Below are 19,600 nucleotides of genomic sequence, written 5' to 3' on the forward strand. Positions count from 1 at the left end.
ATGCGCCAAACCTCAATATGTCAAAACACTTCTCAAAATGCTTGCTATGGACGTGAAAACACAGAAAATAAAACCCAAACCAATTTTTTTTTTTTTTTATGACAGACGAAAGTTGAGCGAGAATTTTGGACTGTGTGTAGAAAGGATGTGAAGAAAATTAAGAAGACCAGTATACAGAGAGAAGTCTGTCTTTTTAAACAGGAGATTTAATTATGACATTTTAATTAAGAAAATTAATGTGAACTTGAAATTGACTGTGGAGGAGCGGAGCTTAAAGGTCCTTGCACACCAATTTCGAAATTTTCATATGCGTTTTTCTATACGTCAAAATTTGTCACGCATAACCTCAATATGTCAAAAAACCTCTTAAAATGCTTGCTATGGATGCGAAAACACAGTAAATTGATCCCGATTCGATTTTTAATAATGAACGAAAGTTTTAGAGGCGGTGTGTAAACACGACTGACATAACATGAGGTCGCATTTGTTTTTTTTTAACGTGAAAATTTCTAACGAGAATTTCAGACTCTGTGTGCAAGGATCTTAAAAGTACTAATAAAAATGAATAAGACCAGTATTCAGAGAGAAGTCTGTCTTTTTAAAAATAAAAATTTCAGGAAAAAAAATAGGTCAAAACTGTTTTTTTTTTTTTTTTTTAAACAAGAAATATACATCCATGAATCATTCATGATAAAATCTGTAATAAGATTTTACAAATTAGGTCCACTTTATCATGTGGACTTGTCTTTACAAAACAATAACAATAATCATTTTCTTCTGTAGAAAGAAATATATCAAATAATTTAATTGTTAAATTTTAGGCTATAAAAATGTAAAAAAAAAAAAAAAAAAATTATCGAAAAAAAAAAAATAAAAAATAGAATGAAATAAAATTACAATTTTCTGAACTAAAATTAAAAAATAAATATAAATATTCAAAAACCAAACTCAAAAACTTAGTTCAAGTACTAAAATAAAAAAATAAAATAAACTTCCCACAATTACTGAAAAACATATTTAGCTATATAGAAATTTAAAAAAAAAAAAAAAAGACAAAATACTAATAAATAATTATATTTTCAAACATAAACATACAAGCTAACACTACATTTCTATATGTATACATACACACACACATACATATACACATACATATACACATACTCAGCATAGGTCATTGCCATTTAAAAATAATGACCTACTAATAGGTAATACTAGATAATTATTTTAAAAATACACTTTAAATACACAGTATAGAAATAAATTGGTCCAAATGCAAATAGATGCATTCTAGGTGTTTTGCAGTTCCCCTAAGAGCGATCCATGAAAGTTAAAACAACACAATTACGCAAGAAATTAATAATGCAAGGTGAGGTGAAAATAGCTGTCAGTTCTAAGCAGGTTCAACACAGTGCAAGTGTTTCACAATCCCTGCAGACACATCCAACATTTTACAACACCTCTATGCATGCAATTAATAAACAATGCATCGCATTTCCAGCTATTTACAGACACCATTACAGCCTTACAGCGATTTTGCACGGGAAAAAAACAGAAGCTTACACTCTGACAGCAGGTTGACTTTCTGAACTGATGTCTTTGTGCAGCACAAGCAGGACAAAATACAGTCTTGATCACACAGCAGCTGTCATTTCATTCCTTTGACAGTGGTTTATCCCATAGAAACCGAGATAACACCCCTAAGGGGGTGTTTACAAGCTAAAATTCATTGCACACCACTACAGCTCCTCTGTTACTATCTAGATCCAACGCACAACAGCACGTCTCACCTCAATATGCAACGGACTAAATGAACCCATGAGGAAAATAAATGCAAACTACAGCAGCAGAACGTGAAATGGGTTTTAGATTTTTAGATTAAAAACGAGGCTGAAGCGGTTTACGAGCAGCTAAGCTAAGCTAACAGGGCTAAAACACAAACACTCATATGCATGTACACACACGAGGCATCAAGGAAAGTGCACGGCCCTCTTTTGCAATGAAAACGGCCACGAAAATACTCGTTACACGGAAACCAACAACAACTGTCAATGCAATTTACGTTCTGAGGCGAGAACGAGCAAATTTGGGGGGAAAGACACTGAGAGTGAGAGTCACATACCCTCGCTTGGGTTAACAGAAGAATAGACAACCAACCGCCGAAAAAGGAGAAAGCACTTACTAAAACAGCCACGAAATAATAATAACCGTTAACGGTCTCCAATCGGCGCGGGTTCGATTTCAACCGCTTGTTTAAATTCAAACAGACGTTTACCTTATTGGAAAAAGTGCGCGCTCCACTCGCTTCTCCCACCACTGTAATCCTCCTGTCGGCTTCAAAATGGCGCCAATTTGTCCCTATCTGCACCAGTCAGTGCAGCTCCGCTCAATACAGATCCTTCACTTCCCTCCTCCGCTCGAGTTTATTTATTTAAGGGCATGGCTGTGTTTTTTGTGGCTGTATTGGCGGTTTGCGTTTGGAAAAAGAAATAAACTGCTGTAATAGTGATGTAAATGGCTGGTGTATAAACGAGCGTTTATGTTCAGGCGCCAGCGGGCTGCAGTGTGGTGTAACAGTGGCACCTATAGGCAATGAGGAGTATGACAGCGGGTCTCCGCCTTCATATACACATGACAGTTACAACGGATGGATAAAGCCACTGCACCAGTGTTGTTCAAATAAATGGAACAAAATGTAAATATTAGATGACAAAATCAAACCTTGAAGGCTTCAGAAAGCCTACTTGAGGTAAAACTATTTAAACTTAAAAGGTATTATAGCTATATAGAAACATAAAAAAATACAGCAAATGCAATAAAATTGCAAAACATTTTTACTATTTAAAATACTGCTTTTTATTTGAATATATTTTAAAATGTAATTTATTCCTGTGATTTCAAAGCTGAATTTTTAGTATCATTACTCCAGACTGTCACATGATCCTTCAGAAATCATTCTAATATGCTGATTTGCTGTTTAAGAAACAATTTTTATCATCAATATTTTATTATCAGGATTCTTTGATGTATAGAAAGACCCAAAAAACAGCACTTATTTCAAATAAAAAGCTTTTGTAACATTCATTGTATTCATCGAAGAAATTCTAATAATTCTAATAATAATTAATGTTTTTTAAGTAGCAAATCAGAATTTTAGAACGATTGTGTGACACTGAAGAGTGGAGTAATGATGCTAAAAATTCAGAATTGAAATCACAAGAATGAATTATATTTTCAAATACATTCAAATAGAAAGCAGTTATTTTAAATAGTAAAAATATTTAGAAATTTTACTGTTTTTGCTGTACTTTGGATCAAATAAATGCAGGGTTGGTGAGCAGAAGAGAATTCTTTAAAAACCTTACTGTTCAAAAACTTTTGACTGGTAGTAAACATGGAAAAATTTGGGGTCATGGCCGGTTATTTTAGTATTATCTATATACTATAATAAGGTTTATTAATATTTTTAATTAGCTTTTATTTATTTTGTCTAATTTTGCTAACGTCTGTTTATCTTTGATTTATCTATCTTTATCAATTTTAGTTTCAGCAATTCTAGTATTTCAATTTGAACTTACTCGATTTGCTACTGACAAGGCAACATTCATCATTTCAATGTTTTTTTGTTTTATTTTTCCATTTACAATTTTATTTTAGTTAATAGAAGCTCATTTTAATAGAAAATTGGAGAGATCTAATGGTTTTAGCACTTATTTTTCTGAAAGATGTTTAAAATGCTGTTTTGGGAACTGCTTTCCAACAAATTAAAATATTTAAATACATAAATTGTATTTTGAAAAAAAAAAGAAAAGAAACATTTTAACCGATCCAAGCACCCAAGTGTTGAAACAAATTATTTCCATTGTATCAAAACAAATCAACATTTATTTACAAAAATAATCAACACTTCAGAAAACAGTGTCTTGTTTAGTTCATGAGCCATCAACAATATACAGCACCAGCATATTCATAAAATGTTAAACCCTGAGATTAGATCAGTGTCTAATAGATTGAGCTGCCAGTTTTTTGGAAAAACAACAAGAACAAGAATGAAAAAAAGACAGAATGCTTAAAAAAATGCTTCTAATTCAGCATGTCACTACAGATATTATTTTAGTCTTCCATTTGGAAGCTCAGTATTAATTTTATGTGTCAGACTGTCTAAAAGTCAAATGATTTTTCAGACTCCAATGGTCTTACAAATGTTCCACACTTATCAATGTGGTGATTATTGATTTACATTTTTATATTACAATGGACTAAACTATAGAACAACAAAGAACATTTTCATATGTGCACAGTATAATTACAGAAAATACAAAAGAAAATGAAACTATTTAAACATTCTTTTTCTTTTGTGAAATGTTTTTAGCATTTCAAATAAATAAAACATTAAAATCACTGTACAGTCATTAAAAACACCTTTAGCCGCATTAGTATGTATTAAAATAATTAAAATATTTATGTATATAAACCTACTATTATTCAAAATAATAACATGACAATATTTCTATTTCAAGAATATCTAAATGTCATCTGTTCTTTGTTAATGGCCTTTCTTTTTATGGGGAGGCACCACAGAATTCATCACAATGTCAACATTCATCGGCCGCTCGAAGCCATCCAGCATCTTTGCTATTGTTTCTCGAGGGACTCCGTGCTTGTTCCTCCTGTTGATTAAATTAATAGACAGGAAATTACCAGGACAGCCAAGCTCTATTGGACTGCTACACAAAGCCAGTTGTAAATAAAACAAATAAATGAAAGTAACAATGGCTCTAAATCCGACCAAAGTCAGCTGCTGTTATTCACAGAGATCAGAAAGATACTCACTGATCCTAGGCTATGATATATTTTATCCATTTACTCACAACTGAAATCTGAACCTCTGTACCGCAAACCAAAACCTGATCCAAAGTCAATAGTCTTTCTCATTCAGTGATTAATAAAAGTCACTGTGTTCCTGAGAACCAAAACTATTAAAAGACTTACTTTTCTAACTGGGCAGGATCATATTTCCAGCGGGTATCTGGCTCGAGAAAGTCGACTCTGTATCCGTTGTCTAAAGCCTGTGTGAAATAAAGTAAATTCATAAAAATGTGTTACTAATTAGCAAGCAGATATAGTACATTTAGTAAATAGCTGGAGAAATCCTTATATTGTATTATACAAAATCTCTGAATGCATACATATGGAAGTGTTCTAAAGCACTTCTAATAAAACTTTCAGCCAGTGTTCAGAGCCAATTTAAAACCTTACTTGCTTTTAAATAAAACATATTTTTACTCCAATCCCAAGCAATACTTAAAGATGCCAACTCACCATTTCAACATAAGGCTTCATCTCCCAGGCTTTAACATTAGTGTTGTCGATGATAATAGGCGAGCGGCCCTCCAACATCGCCTGTTCAGCTTAGAAATGACAAATTCATAAGGAAATTAGCATCAAGATTGAATTCAGAAAAATAACATGCTCGTTTCTCAAAACATTGAATGTTCACAATTGCACAGGTTTGTATTCTTGACACTGTCTGAATAATTTTGTAAACAGGCAAATCTCTCAAAAACTGGCAAGTAGTAGTAGGTCATATGTATGCCCAAAAGCAAAGGAAAAAAACTGTTTTTAATAAAGAAAATGAAAGATGCTGTGCCTTGCAAAAGTATTCGTACACCTTTATTGTTCTCACATTGTGTTGCAGCCTTATGTTAAACTGCTTTAAATAACTTTTTTTTTCCACTTCAGTCTACACTCCATACACCATGAGACAGCAAAAAAAACAACAACAACTGATTTGTGGCAACTTTATTAAAATTAAAAAACTGAAGTAAGTACATTGCATAAGTATTCATACCCTTAAAGCAGTATTAAGTTGAATCACTGTTGCAGCCTCACGTCCTTTTTGGGTATGATGCAACAGCTTTGCAAATCTGCATTTGGCAATTATCTGCCATTTTTCACCTCACCTCTTCAACTCTCAAGCTTTGTCAGCTTGGAGGGGGGTTGGCAGACATTTATAGGTTTCTCCAGAAATGTTTGACTGGGTTCCACTTAAGGACATTCACAGAGTTTTCTATAAGCCACTCTTGCTGTGTGTCATTGTCCTGTTGGAAGGAAAACCTTCTGCCCAGTCTGATGTTCTGAATGCTCTGGACTGGGTTTTCATTAAAGCTCTCTCTACATTTTGCTGTGTTGAGCTTTCCTACTACTCTGATGAGTTCTTCAGTCCCTGCCACTGAAAAACAGCCCCACATCATGAGGCTGCTACCACCACATTTTACTGTTGGGATGCTACTGTGCAAGTGATGAGCAGTATCTGGTTTCCTTCAAACATGATGTTTGGAATTGAGGTTCATCAGACAAGACAATCTTGTTTCTCAGTCTGAGAGTTCCTTAGATGCTTTGTTGCAAATTCCAAGTGGGTTTTCATGTGTCTTAATTGAGGAGAGGATTGAGTTTGGCCACCATAAAGACCAGATTAGTGGAGTGTTGCAGCAATGTTTGTCCTCCTGTAACTACAGTGGCCATCAGCTTCTTGGTCACCACTCTAACCAAGCTTCTTCTCCATCAAATGTTCAGTTTGGCCAGGAGGCCAGCTTTAGAGTTCTAGTTGTTCCAAATGTCTTCCATCATGGATAACGCAGGCTACATGCTTCTGTGAACCTTCAATGAAGCAGATTTTTTTTCTGAACTCTTCCCCAGATCTGTGCCCTGAAGCAATCCTGTCTCTGAGCTCTACAGGCAGTTCTTTTGACCTCAGGGCATGTTTTTCAGATGAATTTTCAGGGCATAATCATTCAGATGAATTTGCCACAGGTTCACTTCACTCAAAGTACAGTAACATCTATGTGAATGAAGTGTCCCAAATAAGGGTATGAATACTTATGCAATGGAATCATTTAAGTTTTTTATTTTTAATAAACTTGCAAATGTTGAAAATCAATTTTTTGCTTTGCCATTATGGTGTATGGAGTGTAGATTGATATGGGGGAAAAAAATTAAATTTAAAGTAATTTAAAGCAGTTTAACATAAGGCTGCAACATAAACGTGAAAAAAAAATGAATGGGTATGAATACTTTTGCAAGGCACTGTATATTAGGATTCTTTCGATGTTTTTTGCACAGTAACATTGTTTTCTTGAAAATTAAGCAAATTTATGTAATATACAAATATAATTTCCTGCCATTTCTCTTTAACGTAATGCATATTAAATCCCATTTTTATGGGATAAATGTATATATACATCACTAATGTGTTTGATAAATAAAATAACTTGTATAATCTTTATCGTCCTAAAATAGGGTTCATTTACTTTATATAAAAATCTATTAAAACATATATAACTTATTTTGTGGCGAAATATTAAATTGTAGGTTGAAACATTGTCTCCCATGTCCACAAAGATGCAACTTAGCCTGTCCTCACCTCTCTTTTGATTCCAGTCGTGTGCGTCCCCAAGCAGAGCGGAATCAAATTCATATCTGTTGTCTTGGAAAAAGTAGTCATCTGTGCTCAGTATTACTCCACTGGGACCAGTGGACAGGAGCTCTCTAAGAGAAATACAGTGCAATATTAGAAAATCTCAATTTACCTAACCTAATCAAAACATGCCATTGGGAAAAAAAACAGGAAAAGTATTGCTTGTGGTATGTTTCAAGTATTTAAATATTTGTCAAACATTTGACCACTGGTTTGATGCAGAAACATCAGTGAGGTCATAATATTTAGTTTTACCCACCTGCCCAAAGTAGATTTTCCAGATCCTGGGACTCCCCTCAACAATATGAGCACCAAAGCATTATTATTATAATGCTGATATTGGTCATTTTCATGATAATGCTGCTCCCAGTGTGATGAAGATGTGATTGATATTCCTCAGAGAACCCAGGATGCTCATGTGACTGGAATCCCCTGTTTTGTTCATGCCACCTGTTTGAAGGTACCGGTGGTCGTTCCCATGGGCCCCAGCTGTTGTTGTTGACATGGAGACTATGGAAGACGTTCTCTTGAGGTCTCCTGTCTGGAGGATACATGATAACACCTCCAGAGGTTGGGGGAGGGAAGAACTGCACCCTTGGGTCTGGAGGAACCCAAGGTGGAGGAGGATACCACGGCTCTGGATATCCTCCTCTACCAAAGTCATTCGTATTACATTGTAAGCGAGGTCTCCGTCTCTTTGGATCTTTTTGGTTGCGTTCATGTGGATCCGGATAAGGTCTGTAGGCTCTGCCGTGATCAGTTACGACAACAGGAATGTTTGTACCATTTGATTGGTCGCTTTTGGGCTTGTCAAGCTGGTCAACCGATTTGGTGTCTGCATCAACTTCCTCAAGCTCTTTGTAAAATTCTGAAAGCTCCTGCTCGATAGATGGCTCTGGGCGGCACGCAGGCCCAATGAAGGACGTACTAGTGATGCTCAACTCTCTAATGACACGCTCTCTCTCTGTTTGGCTGGTGTTCTCTGTGGAACATGTGCTGGTAACTTCTTTCACATTAGTGTCTGTTTGTATTTGCGTTGAAGGATCCAGTTCTCCACCATCTGGATTCACATCCTGTTGAGTCTTCAAATGACTTCCATCAGGCAAAAAAGCAAATTCAGTTTGACTATTTGTCTGGTTATTGGATGAATTAGCCACTGGTGTCACTCTGACAGCATCTGAGTGAGTTAGTGGAGTGGTTTCATATGGTTTCTCTACATTTCCACCATCAGGTGGAGAAGTAGATTCACTGGCATTGACATTTGGCATCTATAAAAAAAATCATAAAAACACACAATGACAGTAAACAAAGAGGAATTGAATAGTCAGGCCAATCTTTTGTTACTGATCACAAATTAATCATACGACTGTACAGATGTTTAACGTTATATATATCTGCTTGACAACCATCATTCAACTTACTAGCTTCGGTAAACAATGAGGTTCATGTTTTAATATCTATATATTTTCAAGATAATATTTTCTCAAATCGATCAAATCACGGTAAAAAGTTTTACCTGACGTGTGGAAAAACTTGTGAGTACTATGTTCTGGTTAATCAAACGTTTTGATCATCGACATATCTATGCTAATAGCGTAGCGAGAAGCCAGGCGCCTAAACAACACAGAACACCACAAAAGGGAAGTAAGCGAATTCAAAATAAAAGTATCTAAAATAACATAAAAAAATATTGGTTTCGAAAATAGTCTATTATGCTTATGCTTATCAATATATATTAAAACATTAATACTGTTAAATATTACTACTTAAACATATATAATTACTTACATATAGTATTATATAATTACTTAATAAAATAACTTTTATTCATTCATTCATTCTTGTGACGGAATCAGCATCCGTTACTCCAGTCTTCAGTTTCACATGATCCTTCAGAAATAATTAATTATGCTGATTTGTTATTAAAATATTTGTGCTGCTTATTATTTTTGTGGACACCATGACACATTTTTAAAGATTCTTTGATTAATATAACAATCAAAAGTTTTTGAACTTTATTTTTTTTTTTGCTCACCAAGCCTGCATTTATTTAATCCAAAGTACAGCAAAAGCAGTAAAATTTTGAAATATTTTTACTATTTAAAATAACTGTTTTCTATTTGGATATATTTTAAAATGAATTTATTCCTTTGATTTCAAAGCTTTTTTTTGTATTTTTGTAATTCATTACTCCAGTCACATGATCCAGAAATCATTCTAATATTCTGACTTGCTGCTCAAAAAACATTCATGATTTTTATGTTGAAAACAGCATCTTTTGTAACATTTGTTAGATCAGGTCCACACGCCAGACAATCAGGATCCAGCCCCGGACACCAGATCCCGTCAGAAATATATCAGTCTTTGGTAACAGAACAACTAGTCAGCAAGCTGTTGTTTACCCCAACCCCACTAACAAGCAGGTTTCTGTCAGTTATGAAGTTGATTGATGAAAGCCAGAAAAGAGCAGAAGCAGGAGACGAAGTGATGATGGTAAAAAAGGTATAACAGAATTTATTGAACAGTTTTAGTTGCGCATGTTTCAATGTTCAAACTTCGTCTGAGGAGTACAGCTCAAAGAACAATGATATATCAAACGGATTCAACATCCCATAAACCTTGAATTTCCATAAACATCCCCGTTATCTATTTCTTAGACCAAACAATTCATGAAACCCCGCAATCATGGAACTGAACAATAATGAAAATGCATAAGCAAGGAAAATAATAAGAAATATAAAATATAAAAACATATAAATGAATAATATAAATGAACAATATATATGAGTAAATGAATAAATGATAAATACTTAAATAATCAAATAAATAATTAAATATGAATTATGTGAATGATTAATGATTATAAAATGATTATTAAATGATTATGTAAATAAATGATTATAAATGAAATTAAAAACAAACATAAAATTTAAACACAACACAATAATTTGCATGGAAGGATCTAAGGATCCTTCACATTATAAACAGAAAATTTTTGTAACATTATAAATGTCTTTATCATCACTTTTGATTAATTTAAAGCATTCTTGCTAAATAAAAGTATTAATTTCTTTTTCCCCCCCATTTTTTTTTTTAAATACTGACAAGCTTTTGAATGGTATAGTGTATAATGTTACAAAAGCTTTTTATTTTTTTATTATATTTAATAATTATATGTATATATATATATTTTTTTTTCTATTCATCAAAGAATCCTGACAAGAAAATGTACTCAACTGTTTTAAATATTGATATTAAAAAATAAATAAATAAATAAAGTTTCTCGAACAGCAAATCAGAATATAAGAATGACTTCTAAAGGATCATGTGACACTAAAGACTGGAGTTATGATGCTAAAAATTAGCTTTGAGATCATATATATTGAAATCAAGAAATAAATGACATTTTAAAATATATTAAAATAGAAAGCAGTTATTTTAAATAATAAAAATATTGCAAAATTGTACTGTTTTTGCTGTACTTTGAATCAAATAAATGCAGGCTTGATGAACAGAAGAGACCTCTTTAAAAAGCATTAAGATCATACTGTTCAAAAACTTTTGACTGGTATACTTTTGTTATAACATAAATGCATCTACTGTTTTTTTTTTTTATCAATTCAATGTGTCCTTCCTGAATAAAGGCATTGAACGTGTTATGAAATAGTACGATTATAGCTTACGCTGTCATTTACGTTACTGTTTCAGTGTATTGGTGGAATATTGTCAACAAAAATAGTATAATTACAAATTTCCCTTAAACCAGATGTGACAACTCACTGCGTTCCTCCAGTTTAACCACAGAATGTGTCAGTCACCACTTAGATCCTCTTTTGTGAAGAAACACTATCACCATTCTTACAACAATAACACTGATCTAAATAACCATATTTTGTTCTGAAGGATAACAACATGTATATAAAGTACACATAGGAAATATGCATAAAGAAGTGGAATCTTCAAATCCTCCTAGTAGAGACTGCTGGTAAACCACTGGAACTGGCTTTGAGTGAGTGCATTTCTGTCATTTTCAAACTGTTTAGGGTTCATTTCTATATATATCACGGTATTACTGCAAGCAAATGATAATGAAATATGACATATAATTTTATCATTTTTTTCATGACTTTTTTTTTATAAAAAGAAGCCTTGCTATAGTTAAAATACTGAATATAGATCCAGATATATTAACTTAAATCTTCTCAAACTTTGCATTTTCATTTCTGATGATTATTAAAATACTGTTTTCCTATAAAATCCCCAACTTTTCTCTCTCTCACAACAGGATATTTGCGCAGGCACATATGCAAACATATGTGGTAACACGTGGGTTTTAACTGAAGTCCTCTGTAAACACCGCAGGCAGCCAAACTCCATGACTGCTGAGAGTAATTCAGAGCAGCTTTTTTAGAATGTTTTCACTCGTCTCATCGCCAAAAGCGTTTAGTCTAGTCACAGATACCATCAACAGGGTCAGATGCTAGGAAAAGAGAATAAAAACAAAACATGTGTCCATAGTTTGACCCAGAACCATGAAGGAACTCATGGTTTTCATGTGTTTATTAGTCATGGCAGAAACAAACAATCTTTTTATGATGATAAATTTTGATGCATTTTCATTTTTTTACTATGGATGTACTGATATGGTGTATAATTTACATTTACACTACCAGTCAAAAGTTTTTGAACAGTATGATTTTTAATGTTTTTTAAAGACGTCTCTTCCGCTCACCAAGCCTGGATTTGTTTGATCCAAAGTACAGCAAAAACAGTTAAATTGTTCATTATTTTTACTATTTAAAATATCTGCTTTCTATTTGAATAAATTTAATATAATTATATATAATATTAATAATAATACATGTTCTTTGAGCAGCACATCAGAATATTAGAATGATTTCTGGAGTAATGATGCTAAAAATTCAGCTTTGAAATCAGGAATAAATTACGTTTTAAAATATATTAAAATAGAAGACAGTTATTTAAAAAATATTTTAAAATTTTACTGTTTTTTCTGTATTCTGGATCAAATAAATGCAGGCTTGGTGAGCAGAAGAGACTTCTTTAAAAAGCATTAAAAATCTTACTGTTCAAAAACTTTTGACTGGTAGTGTTTTTTTTTTTTGCTGCTGATTGTAAGTACAGTCTACTTATTTAGTTGATCATTCCATGCCATATACATACATCTTTTACTTATTATTTACTGTATTTATTCACCTATGTGCCCATTTATACTCATGTGACAAATTCATATTAATAACTCACCACAAAAATATTCATAAGAATTTTTTGTTTATTTTTTTTTAACAGTGGTATTGGAGAGGTCATAACACATTTACAGTTTTCAGTTCAATCAGAACATATTTTTTTGCTTCCTACTGGATGCATATCCAGAATCATACAGAAGTTAATTTTACCAAAATATCCCAGACATGATTCCTGAATCATGGTCTATAAATACATTTGAAAAGAATGGAGAATTTCTACTGATTTACCAGCTCAGTAGTTGAAAACATTTTCACAGCAGTTGATAATGATTGACAGTTCAATGCACGTCTACATTATAAACGCTTAACAGTTGAGTATGGAGTTGGCCCTCATGATGCGCATGACTTTCCGAGAGCTAAAACTGTATTCAAACTGAATGTGCTCATGATAGAAGTACAAATATCCTGTTAAAAAACAGAAACAACAATTAATTTCATTTAGGCATTCAGACTTTGTTCAAATATATTACCTGACACAATAAGAAAGTCATGCAACATTATGAATTTGCACATACCATAATGATATGCAGCAGCATCCACTTCGTCTCCTATTCCAGGGAAGTCTTTCTCAATGGATCGTGGGTATCCACTGTCCATTGTGCCTTTCTCCTCATCATAACTGGAGATGAGATACAGCTCACATTAGCGATTGCATTTCATTCAGTGTCAGATTTGCTTATGGATTCAAAATATTCAAAAAGCAATTATATTTGGAGGTTTTGAGGTTTGTAACATACCTCCAGTATTCTTCATCTGCGAAAAGCAGAGTCTTGCGCGTGTCTCGGATGTTCACTGCTGCGTCTATTTTGCGGACGGTCTTTGGAAGACCCAGTGTGTGGATGTATTTTGGATAGCCGTCAACCAGAGTGTAGCCATTGAGAGCCCACATTCGGATACCTGTAATATTTTTCAATCATAAAAATATTCTAGTTAATTTAACAATAAAAATGTATCTGTAAGTGTTGTACGGGTATTTTTAATAAAACTAAAACAACTAAAAATGTCTTCATTTAGTGAAATAAAGACAAGGAAATAAATGTCACCCTGGACCAAAAAAACAGTAAGGATATTTTTTTAAAAATGATGTATACTTAATCTGAAAGCTGAATAAATAAGCTTTCCATTGATGTGTATATTGTTATGATAGGACAATATTAGGCCGAGATACAACTATTTAAAAATCTGATATCTGAGGGTGCCAAAAAAAAATATTGAGAAAATCACCTTTGAAGTTGTCCAAATGAAGTTCTTAGCAATGCATATTACTAATCAAAAATTAAGTTTTGATATATTTACAGTAGGAAATTTACAAAATATCTTCATGGAACATGATCTTTACTTAATGTCCTGATGATTTTTAAAAGAAAATTTGATAATTTTGACCCACACAATGTACTGCTGACTATTGCTACAAATATACAGTGATACTTAAGACTGGTTTTGTGGTCCAGGAAGGGTCACATATAAAAACAGATTAAAAAACTTTTTACATTTTTAAATGTTATATTTAGTTTTAATTTTAATTAAAGTTCAAGTTTTAGTAATTTTGTTGTGTGTTTACATCATTTATATTAGTTTACTTAAACATGCCTATGTAGTTTTAGTTTTTAACTTTTATTTATTTTTAGGTGTTTTTAGTACTTCAGGGTTTCACGTCAGGGTTTTGTCTTTAACTAAAACAAAACCATAAAAAATATGATTACTTGAAATAAAATATACATTATAAATAAAATAAAATAAAATCTTGCTAAGGCAACACTTCTCATTTACTTTAAGTACTAAAAAACTATGGTAACACTTTATAATAAGGTTTATTAGTCAACATTACTTAACTACTTTAGTTAACATGAACTAGGAATGAATAAAAATGTATACAGCATTTATTAATCTTAGTTAATTTCAGCATTTACTAATGCATTATTAAAAGCACAAGTTGTGTTTGTTAACATTAGTCAATGCTCTGTGAACTACCATGAACTAACAATGAACAACTGTATTTTTTTAACTAACATTAACAAAATGAATAATTACTGTAATGTATTGTTCATTGTTTGTTCATATTAGTTAATACATTAACTAACATTAACTAATGGAACCTTATTGTAAAGTATTACCAAAACTACTAATTCAATAAACAATTAAATACATTAAAAAATAAAAATGACAAAAACACACTCTAAAACACACTAAAATTAAATTGAAACAAAAAATATGAAAATGAAAACTTATTTAAAATATGAATAAACACTGCAATAGTATATAAATAACAAAAAGTTTAGCTAAACAAAGATAAAATAACATGACTAATAATTTGATATTTAAATCTTAAAACTCACCACTGAATATGATGACAATATCTTTCTCTGGGTTCTCGTAGGCAGCATCTACTTTGTTTGGTAATTCAGGCCAAGTATTTTTAATGAGAGTTTGTTCAGGCTCAGGCATTTGTGGATGTAGCCGCCAGTAAAACCTGCCAACAACAAAAAGGGAGCCATATTAGTAACACATTATATAAGAGTTTAAAAATATGACAATGAACCATAGACTATTTTTGCACCTGTCTTTAAAAATGATTGTCTCTCCGCGGAGTTCAGTGACGGCATCAAAACTCAGTTCAGGATCACATTTGGTTGGAGCGTCTGGTTTAGGCTTGAATTTATCGTGGTCTGGGTTTTCACCTGCAATTAACCCAAAAGCGATGACCAAATCAGGACGATGTAAAGCTTTCTAGAATTACCTTTTCATCAAAATTATATATTACTCACCATAGAGAGACTGGATTCCCTTAATGTCATCTTCAGACAGAGGGTAACCCCTGTCGTAAGAGTACACGGGGTACATCAGTGACCCTGGATCAGAGGAATGGGCCATACCGAGAGCATGACCGAACTCATGGGCCGCAACCAAGTAGAGATTGAATGCTGCAAAGAACATAGGAAAGATTACTATGATTAGAAATCAAACATTTTGAATGATTTCTAAGACTGAAGTAATGATGCTAAAAATTCAGCTTTGCATCACAGGAATAAATTACATTTTAAAATACATTAATATAGAAAACAGTTTTAAATTGCAATAATACTTTGCAATATTGCTGGTTATACTGTATGTTTGATCTAATAAATGCAGCCTTTGTGAGCAAAAGAGATGAAAACTAAATTTTATTTGATCTATTTATATATTTTTGTACCGTGAAAGTCTTTGGTCCAGTTTTCATCCTCATCAAAGTGTGTATCGCCACCAATGCCTATTCCAGGTGGATATGCATGAGCAAGAAGCCCCTCAGGTCCATCAAATGGGTTGAAATCTCCATGTTCTGTCATTTGCATACAAAAAAAGCATGGTGATTGACAAAAAAAGAACCAGAGGAAATATCATGCATTTCATTCCCACTTTAATGAATACTTTAACAATGCTAGTAGTACCTTTTGCTCCAAAGCTGATCATGATATCAGCATTTCCCTCATACAGTTTCTTAAACCTCAGTGGAGTCACCTTGCTCCAGACGTTAAAAGCATTTCGAATGGCTCTGTCCACATCCGCCTTCTTCAGGTCTGGAGTGTAGTTCAGAATCCTGTGAACAAAAGACGGTTTTTGAAACCAAATCTGCCTTTTTATCGTATTATTCAATTCTTTAATGTGCAAACACAAACCTGAAAGTCACATTTGTGGATTCCCATTTGAGGTCCCGGGGAAAGTGGTTATATTCAGCCACATCTGGAACGCCACAGCGAGCCATTTCCATGATGTCCAAAGTATTGTCGTCCAGCTTTCCCGTCACTTCCAACTTGAAGAACGCTTGCATCTCTCGAATCTTCTGGTGCATGAAATCAGACACTTTTCCATTTCCCTGGAGACCAGCTGGCATGCCATAGAACCTTCGAAGATATTTCTACAAAAAAATAAATTAAACGTTAACATCAAACATTAAAATTAAAAAGCAAAACTCATAATATTTTAAAGAATTAAATGCGCTTCTTACCTCAGCTAATAACAATTTGTCTTCCTCCTCGGTTGCGATAGGTTTTGCTAAAGCATATGCAGCAATCACCAACAAAACCACAGCTGTGAGCTCCATGTTGTCCGGATGATGTTCTGCACAGTCTGACTGGGATCTTTATAGTGTTCGGACCCGTCAAAAATTGTTTGTGATTCATGTAAAAAGTACCTTGGCCAATCCGCCACTTCCTCTAACCACACAGCCAGCAGAATGTGGTTAAAAACTGCTTTTAGGACACCTGAGTGGGCAATGATATCACTGCTGCGGTGCTACTTTTGGCAGCAAGTGATTTCTTGACTCATTTTGGTAAAGGAGATGAGTAATGACAGGTTATAAAGTCATGTTTGTACTTCTTGTTTTGATTTTTCTCAAGTTTTTGAAGACCTACCAACATACTTCTCAGTCTTGCTCATTTGTGACTGAAAAAATACACAAGAAATCTATTTTTAGACCTAAATGGTGACAAAACTTCATGCCAACTCCTTTGGATTCATTTTTAAGGTGGCTATTAATATTTCCAGACGCGATATGAATCATAGCCATTCCGTTTTGACTAACACCTGGCATATGACTCCTAAACCTGTACAGACGTTAAGGCATAGAGGAAATTTAGCAAATATAAGGTCTAAAGTATACACAGACAGCAAAACGGGTGTTTAAACAGGTGCCGTCAACACATTTTTTACTACACAATTACCAATAAATATTCCTGATGATGCTTCGATTTGATTTTGATTCACAAGCTTGCGATTTGATTCAATTCGATTCGAAATAGATTATTTCGGGATATATATCAGGGACAGTATGTTTAAGTTTTTAAATACAGTAGTGGCTGTCATATAAACTTTACAGACTTATTTATACATAAATTAAACACTGATGAACAGTAAAAATGATAATGAATATGTTATGTGGTGCATATATTTAGCAAAATGCTCCTCTTTAGAGTTCATTTTTATAGCTGACTAACAAGTTTGTGGTCACTGAATATTTTTTTCTGAGGTAAATGTGATGTTTTGTGACATTGTTTACAAGTTGTCATCTTGACGTCTTTGTGCGGTTGACATGAGACAGGATACGGATTTTGGCAAGTTGTACTTTTCTTTTAACATACCTTTTATTTGTTTATTCATGGGTTTTTTTGTGTGTGCTGAAACTGGTATTAAGCGGATGAGATGACGTGTTCTGCCATTTCTTGAACTGAGGCGCAATGGCAATCTGTCCACATTAAACAGTGCCAAAACCACATTTATTGTTTGAGTACCTATTTTTGAATAAAATAGACTGTTAAAATAGACAGAATTACGTTGGCTTGAAAAAAAAAAAAAAGCTTCTTCTTCTGTGCCAAAATGTAGTCAGTATCTCCTCTTAGTGCTTTAAAGCTACAACCACCAAACTTGGGTCAGACCTTCAGACTGTTCTGAAGTTAGTTGTTTTGATCTTTTGTAACTGATCCGGTTTACGGTTTTCTAAAACCAGACTAACAAAACCACCCCAAGTCCCATAGACTTTCATTGAGTGGGTGAAAACTTTTGTACAATGAGACTTATGGTGTATGTAAGTTATCTATTGCTGTAGTAAAGCTTAACAACTCCCTACTAAAAAAAATGGCTAAAACCAGCCTAAGCATTGGGTAGGTTTTAAAGTGATTTTGGCTACTTTCTAGCTGGTCAAGCTGGGAGACCTGCTTAAAAACCAGGCAGGCTTAAATCAGCTGGTTTTTAGCTTTTGTGTGTGTGTAAAATCAGCTGGGTTTAGCTGGTTTGTTGTTGTTAAATTAGCTGAGTTTAGTTGGTTTTGTAAGTTTTTATTTATTTGGCTAAATTAGGTGGTTTTAACTTTTTTTTCTACATCAGCAACTGATTTTAGCTACTTATAAGCTGTTTACTGAATCAACTGGTTTTAGCTGGTTTTTTACTTTTTTGCTAAAGCAGCTTGTTATTGTAATTATGCTAGAAACATTTGCGCAACATGCTAATCAAGCTAAAAACATGCTAGAAACATGCTAATCAAGCTAAAAACATGTTTATGATGCTAAAAACATGTTAGCAACATGCTAACAACATGTTAATCATCCTAAAAGCATGCTAATCATGCTAGAAATATACAAGCAACAGGTTAATCATGCTAGAAGCATGCTGGCAGCATGTTAATCATGTTAGAAAGATGCTAGCAACATGATACCAGTGTGGTAAATCATGATAGCAACATGCTAAATCACCCTAACAATGTTTTAAATCATGCTAGCAATGTGCTAAACCATGCTAATAGCAAGTTAACTCAGGCTAAAAGCTTTTAAAACATTTCAAACCTTTTCCCTGCTGAAAAAAACCCCCTGCTAAAACCAGCCTGGTTGGCTGGTCTTAGCTGATTTAAGCTGGTTTTAGCTGGCTGTTCTAGCTGGTCTTCCAGCCTCACCAGCTAAGGAAGTGGCCAAAACCCCTCTAAAACCAGCCTGCTGACCAGCTAAAACCAGCCAACCAGCTTAGGCTGGTTTTAGCTGTTTTGTTTTGTTTTCAGCAGGGTTGGTCTGGCTTTTTCAAGCCAACTTTAAAGTTTGTCTTTAAACTTTACTCATCTAGTTTATAGACTATTACTGCCATCACAGAAAAAGTTTGATTTTAAAAGATATTACAATATCTTAAAATATATTAAAGTAAGGTCATTTCACTTTGTACTAATGTTTCACAATATTAGTTTTTAAGTTATTTTTGCACACACTCTATCCACCTTATTTTTCCCGTAAGAGCGGGTGAGGCCATTTGTAAATGTAATGTGTCTGGCTTCCGGTCTCATCTGCGTCCAACTATTTTTAGCTGTACAAACAGCTTGTTTTTGCAAATTGGTGTGTCTTAC

At 33.5% G+C, this 19,600-nt stretch overlaps 3 protein-coding genes across 3 annotated transcripts in view; all 3 read right to left on the reverse strand.

The window, feature by feature from the left end:
* The window catches only part of pds5b (PDS5 cohesin associated factor B), a 46,518-nt gene extending 43,949 nt beyond the window's left edge, over nt 1-2,569 (reverse strand). Inside the window, exon 1 of the mRNA XM_051129651.1 lies at nt 2,276-2,569. The gene's annotated coding sequence lies outside the window, so the exon portion shown is untranslated. The remainder of the gene's footprint in view (nt 1-2,275) is intronic.
* Nucleotides 2,570-3,868: 1,299 nt separating this feature from the next.
* n4bp2l2 (NEDD4 binding protein 2-like 2) lies at nt 3,869-9,107 on the reverse strand. Its single transcript, XM_051129676.1, is given in 7 exon segments — nt 3,869-4,670; nt 4,993-5,069; nt 5,323-5,411; nt 7,424-7,548; nt 7,737-7,834; nt 7,837-8,745; nt 8,994-9,107. Coding segments are annotated over 6 exon segments (1,422 nt in total). The 5' UTR covers nt 8,994-9,107; the 3' UTR covers nt 3,869-4,546.
* A 3,665-nt stretch (nt 9,108-12,772) lies between these two features.
* Nucleotides 12,773-16,889, reverse strand: mmp13b (matrix metallopeptidase 13b). The gene is made up of 10 exons (XM_051129667.1): nt 16,727-16,889; nt 16,398-16,636; nt 16,170-16,318; nt 15,935-16,060; nt 15,510-15,665; nt 15,302-15,422; nt 15,081-15,214; nt 13,482-13,641; nt 13,260-13,363; nt 12,773-13,149 (listed from the first exon to the last, which is right to left on the reverse strand). Exons 1-10 carry the CDS (start codon nt 16,820-16,822, stop codon nt 13,049-13,051), a joined length of 1,386 nt encoding a protein of 461 aa, XP_050985624.1. The 5' UTR covers nt 16,823-16,889; the 3' UTR covers nt 12,773-13,048.
* Between the last annotated feature and the right edge of the window lie 2,711 nt (nt 16,890-19,600).

This window comes from Labeo rohita, chromosome 15 (assembly GCF_022985175.1).
Source record: "Labeo rohita strain BAU-BD-2019 chromosome 15, IGBB_LRoh.1.0, whole genome shotgun sequence".
NCBI lineage: Eukaryota > Metazoa > Chordata > Actinopteri > Cypriniformes > Cyprinidae > Labeo > Labeo rohita.

Coding starts and splice junctions, on each gene's coding strand:
- mmp13b (XM_051129667.1), bottom strand. CDS start 16,822: ATGGAGCTCACAGCTGTGGTTTTGTTGGTGATTGCTGCATATGCTTTA. Junction 16,061..16,169: donor GATCAGCTTTGGAGCAAAAG/GTACTACTAGCA, acceptor TGCAAATGACAG/AACATGGAGATTTCAACCCA. Junction 15,666..15,934: donor CTGGACCAAAGACTTTCACG/GTACAAAAATAT, acceptor TGTTCTTTGCAG/CATTCAATCTCTACTTGGTT.